The 6,000-nt window shown below is 45.5% G+C and overlaps 1 protein-coding gene across 1 annotated transcript in view; it reads left to right on the top strand.

The window, feature by feature from the left end:
* The first annotated feature begins 370 nt into the window (after positions 1–370).
* Positions 371–6,000, top strand: part of SEMA3G (semaphorin 3G) — an 81,393-nt gene continuing 75,763 nt past the window's right edge. The window contains exon 1 of the mRNA XM_035106093.2: positions 371–878. Within this exon, the coding sequence (XP_034961984.1) occupies positions 761–878 (118 nt within the window). The 5' untranslated portion in view covers positions 371–760. The remainder of the gene's footprint in view (positions 879–6,000) is intronic.

Raw genomic sequence — 6,000 nt, 5'->3', positions numbered from 1 at the left:
CTGGACTGTGTCCATTTGGCTAGAGTGGGGAATCAATATAAATTTATTTTTCAGATGGGGAAATGGGGCTGGGTGTGGGGAATGCATTCTTGCATTCTTTGTGATGGAAAAACTGTTGTAGGCATGGAGAGGGGGGTGTAGTAGGGAAATATTACAGGAGATTAGATCCCCAAACCCAATTCCAAGGATCAACTCCATCCCCCTTTCGTGAGAATGGACGGGAGTCAGTCAGCTTGGAGTTACAGCAGGGAGTCATTTAACTTGGCGGTTGCTTTCCCGTCTCAGCGGAAGGAGAGAGTGGGCAGCACTGGTAGGAGAAATGTAACACATGCACAAACACACCCACACCCTGGGGGGTGGCTCGCGCTCGGTGGGGCAGCTTAGTCGCCTCAGGCGCGTGCGGCTGGCGGGAAGTCCTTGAAGGCGGGCCGCGCCTCCCTCCCGCGTCCTTTCCCCGCCTCAGCTCTCTGGGTCTCTGGCGATCGCCTTGCTGAGAAGCTGGGTGGAGCCCTGCCTTGTATAAAACTTTTGCTGGAGACGCACGGCCGGCTCGAACTCCTGAGGGCGCGTCGCGCTCGTTTAGTGTGGAGAGAGAAAGCGCGCGCTGCGGGAGCCGCCACTTCTAGCAGGCCGCCAGCAGCGGCGCACTGAGGGGCGTCCCTGTCACGGACGGGAGAAGCGGGGTCAGGGTGACAAGACAGCCCCTCTGAGCTGACGGGAAGAAGCGGCTGCCTCCCTGCGAGAGGCAAAGAGAGGGACCATGAAAGGTGGATACATTTTGGCTGCCCTGGCGACTTGGTGGTGCCTCATTTGGAACCCCTTTACCAGCTGCGGTGCCACGAAGGGCAGCGTGCCTCGACTTCGCCTCTCATCGAAAGGTAAGCTTATGATTATCACCTCACTCAGTAGTAAGCATTCCCACCCCCCTTAAAAAAACATATTTAATGCCCGCCTTTTCTTATTTAGCCTCCAAATAATCTTTGGAGGTGGGACTTTCATGTTCCCATTTTACAGATGAGCAATGGAGGCTGAGAAAGTGCGGCTCGAGCGAGTTGCATACATGGGCCAGGCAGTCGAGGGAACAGTTAGGTTTTGAACCCTGGTTTTCCAAAGAAAGCCAAGTCTGCCTCCACACCTGAAGCTTCTGTGTGTATGGGCGCTTTCAGAAGAAATGTTTCATTCATAGTGATTTGTTTGCAGGGGAATTAGGCAACATTGGCGATTTTAAGGAGCATTCATTCTGAAATGTTTGTGGGGAGGTTTGAAGATGTTGTACCATTTTTAATTTTTAGTTTTAATTTTAATGTATTTAGTCTTGTTGTTGAATTGTATTTTAACTAGTTGTTTTATATTTGGTGTTAGCCGCTCTGAGCCCAGCCTTGGCTGGGGAGAGCGGGGTATAAATAAAATATTATTATTATTATTATTATTATTATTATTATTACTACTACCACCATACCTGAAAATAATGGCAGTCTGGAAGCGCTGTGTGTATGTGTGCATACGTGTTTCCAGTTTATTTAAGTTGGTTAACAATGAGAATGTGAACACACTACCTTGGCCAGTATCTTTCTGCTGTGAGTTGGTCCTTCACCTGTACCACAATAAGTACAGGAGAGGCTTAGAAGTACTGTACTGTACTTCTTTGTTTTCATACATCACACCAATCCAACATTTTATCCTGTAGAACATGCTAACAGCTCTCTCTGTGTGTCTCAGTAGTTCAGGCTGGGATGGTCCCATGTGTACTTTTTTGTTTGCTGGGTCTCTTATTGGCTCCCAGTTGCCACATGGAGATTCTTGGGACCGAGTTCCACGTTCTTCAGGGAGGTGGTGGATGATAGAATCCATTGAAGAGCTTTGATCATGACTTATTTCCTGAGTTGAGTAAGAGAAGGTGTAAGAACAGGGATGGCAGGTCCGAGGGATCTTGGCATTGGGTTTGAAGCAATGCCTGGCTGGGTTGTCGAAGTGTGAAGTGTCCTAGGGATCAAGAACAGGAAGGTTGTGAGAATGAAGTAATATAGGTGGTTGTGGAGAAATGGGGGCAAAGTTGCACACATGTCAACATCCGTATTTTCTCCTCTGTGTGCTCTCTCTTGCTATGTATGTAGCACACATTTGAACAGATCATTTCCAGGAACACTCATTTATGAAATGCAGCACATATAATGCATGCCAAATGTACCGTACATGAAAATCCAGCAGAACTGCCAACTGAATAGGAAGGAAATACCAGCCAGCTTTGGTCTTGCGCCCTTAGCAGCAGCTTGTTGTGCAGAAATCAACAGGTGAAGCTTTTTACAGCATGAAGATGAACATTATCGCTTGATAATAACTGCATAAAGTAGTTATTGCTAAAGCACAGCTGCAGGGATCAGTTAAACAATTGGAAACTCCACTCAATTCACCTGAGCAAGCCTAGGTGTAAAATTTGCTGTTGATTTTTATTTGGCCTCTCTGCCCCTTTTCGCTATCAAAGGGTATAATCACTTCCAGTATTGGAGGCAATATGCTGAATACGAATTGCAGGAGCAGAGAGTGCTGCTGTGCTCATGTCCAGCTTGTCGGGTTCCCATAATAGCCAGATAGTAGGCCACTGTGGGAGCAGAATGCTGGCTGAGATGGGGCTTTAGTCTGATCCAGCAGGGCTTTTCTTACGTTCACTTTTCCAAAGCACATTAGGCAGTTGACCATGTATTGGTGTATTTATTAGAAGTTTGCAACATTTTCTGATGTCATTGTGTGGCTTGCTTTTCTCTCTCTCCCATTCATTTTGTGTTCTTTTTTCTTCTGTGTGATTTTTAAAAGAACTTTTTAGATGTGTTGTTTTATGTTTATGTTGTTTTATTGCTTTTACTGATTGAGATGTTTTGCTAAGGTGGTTTGTAAGCCACCTTAAAGGGAGCTCTCCTAAAAGATTGGGTATAATTTTTTTTTAAAATGAAATGAGATGAAAATAATAATACATGGTCCCCCCAAGTAGCAACCTACCACTCTTACAAAACATTAGATGCAACTCACAGCAGGTTAAAAACTATGCGTTGTAGCCAGCTAAGTTGTTCTGTTAGTGCAATGTCTTCTGTTTGCACAGCAGGACTCTCTCTCTCTCTCTCTCTCTCTCTGTCTCTGTCTCTCTCTCTCTCCTCCCTCTTTTGCCTCCCCCAAATCCTGTTCTGGGGGTTCCCTCAATCCCCCCAAGCATATTTGGAGTGGGGAGCAGGAAGATGAGAATGAGAAGAAGTCCTATTGTTCAGGCAGAATTCTTTTTGCTTATGCAGCAGTGGGGAACCTATGGGCCAACTTTGACAGGGAATGGGACAACCCTCCCGTCAATCACATGATGTCATTATAATGCAGGCTGCTTTGACAGGTGGGCCAAACTGGATCCCTTGGTGGCCAAGGCATAGCTGCCAAGTTATCCCTTTTTAAAAGGGATTTTCCCTTATGCTGAATAGGCTTCCTCGCGAGAAAAGGGAAAATTTGGCAGCTATGGGCCAAGGTTGGCCCATGTGCCTAAGGTTTCTTACCCTGTGCTAATGGGATAGCTCTGCTGGATACAGGCTGATGGTTCTGTTACTCCATCTAGCCAATGCCTGCACTGACTTGCAGTGCCTCTTCAAGGTCTCAGCCAGGAAACAGCCCTGCTCTCTGAGAGCCTTCTGAACAGGAGATGCCAGGGTCCCTTTTTTATGCAAAACATGCACTCTGCTGCTGAGCTATGAGCCCCCACCACCCACCCTTTCTGTGTTCCCAGGAGAAAGTTGTAACAACCATGGCCTGCTTTGTTTCAGCTGTCAAGGCTATGTTTTCTTTAGCCAGCTTCGGGGCAGGATGATCATATCTCAGTGCAGGTAGCATGAATGATAGCAAGGGAAGATGCTCCAGGTGTTCCATGTGCTTGTAAAGTTGCCCGAACTGTCTCAACCAGGGCTAGCACTTCCAAGGTACACATTGAGTTGTTTCCTGTTGCTCTCACTCTCATGGACTGGGGCGATTCCGGTTGAATCTGTGAGGTCTGCAGAGCTTGAACTACCAGTAGTAAGCTTAGGAATGACTAAAGCACATACATATTTGGAATGCCTGCTCTGCAAATGTCAATTCTGTTTCCTCAGCAGTGCAACGCTGTAATGCTATACGGACTAGGGTCGATTGCATATTAGAAATACACTCCTCACCTAGCCATTCACTTGCCATCTCTAATCCCCCAAAAGCTTGGTTACTGTCAGAACCACAGTGAACTACTGGATCCAATTCAAGTGTAAGCACACACAGCCATAAAAAGTACCTAAAATAGTGTCCCATCCTGTGTCAGCCATCTTGCACACTACAACCAATGTGGGATGCCCTGTAGGTGCTGCCACCGCTGGATGCCTCTCAGTTGGCAATCAATCTATGTCAAGGCCTTCTCTTTAGTGGTTACTCATTTGTGGAATGCGTTTCCCTCCCCAATGAGTGCACCTGTCTGCATCTTTACTAACAAGAAACCTACTTGCTTACTGAGGCATTTGATGGCTGAAATACACCGTTCCTGGAGACCCTGAGATTATTAACTGGGAGGATATGTGATTGTTCTCAGATGTTTTAAATGTCTTTAATTTGTAAACAATTGTATTGAAGCCCTGCTGATGTGTTTTGTTGCATTACAAAGGTGTGTACAAATTTGACAGGAAGGCTGGCAATGTTACTGCTGCTGTGTGGGAATCCCTTTCAGAAGAACACAGTGCCTGAAGGCAGGTTGTGTATCCATAGCAGTGGCCAGAGGAGGAATGACTGCTGGGAGGAACGCAGAGAGAAGGAGCACCATGGTGCGTGTGCAGCAACACAAAAAGACGCCTTAATCTGCCCCAGCTACAACAAAACATGTCTCTCACATACCAGTCTCTACAGCCACAGTAGGTGCTGTAACCTTCCAACAGTTTGATTTCACCTCCAAAGATGCATTCCTCCATCACCTCCCAAGACAGACGTCTGCTAATTTTGCAGCTCCTGGACAGGAATTCCTATTGTTTCCTGACACCAGAAGCTTAGCAATGTTTTCACAAGAAAGAGGAAAACCCAAAGGCTTGAAAACTGTAGTTTGGACAGCCCATATCACTAGTCACTCAGTGTCAATGTTATGGTTGGGAACCAAATGAGTCTCTCTTGAGAATGGATACCTTTGTGTAAGAAGATGGGTAGGAAGAAAGTACAAAATGCAAGAATCAGAGACATACATTTGGACTTGCGTCTTAGCCAGAAGGTTTGTTCCTTTCTGCATTTATTTTGTTGGCTGGCTCAAATTCACATTTAATTCTCATTGGAATATGCATAGAGACCCATGCTTGTGGGTAGTTTTGGACTATAGCATCTCATTGAGGTATTGATAAAATGTCAGCTGCACATACTTTCTCTTTCTGACTGGATATTCATTGCTTCAAGATCCAACTGCATGCAATATGAGAGACTGTGGTCAGCAAGCAAAGTCTCCTTAGCCTCAAATAGGCTAAAGGAATGGAGGAAAGTCTAAGGGAATGCAGGAAACACAAAACAGAAGAGTTGGGCTTGTGCTGCCTTAGATTGAATACTCATGCAGATTTTCACCAGAGGCAGATGCGGTACTGGCTGAAGCCCAGACTGATGTATCTAATGATCTGAGAGCCTCAGGACTGGAAATGGTAAAGACTTTGAATCCTCAGTTGAGTTATTCTTGAGGAATGCTTTGATGGTGTTTCCTGCTTGGCAGGGGGTTGGACTGGATGGCCCTTGTGGTCTCTTCCAACTCTATGATTCTATGATTCTATGATTCTATGATTCTATTCTCTAAGTACTTTGTAGTCATGGACATTTGCCTTATCATAGAAGGGAAGTAAAATGAATCATGCTAAAAAATAATGCAAGCATTCAATTTCCGACAGTTTTTGGTTTTCTAAACTCCCTTGACAGACAGCATCCATCTACCATAGGGGGTGTTGTAAAACAAGGAAAATATAAATCTGAAAGTGTTCAAGCAGCTCCAAG

Source organism: Zootoca vivipara, chromosome 2 (genome assembly GCF_963506605.1).
Source record: "Zootoca vivipara chromosome 2, rZooViv1.1, whole genome shotgun sequence".
Taxonomy (NCBI): Eukaryota; Metazoa; Chordata; class Lepidosauria; order Squamata; family Lacertidae; genus Zootoca; species Zootoca vivipara.
Note: the sequence above shows the minus strand (reverse complement) of the source record. Positions and strands in the feature narration are given on the sequence as shown.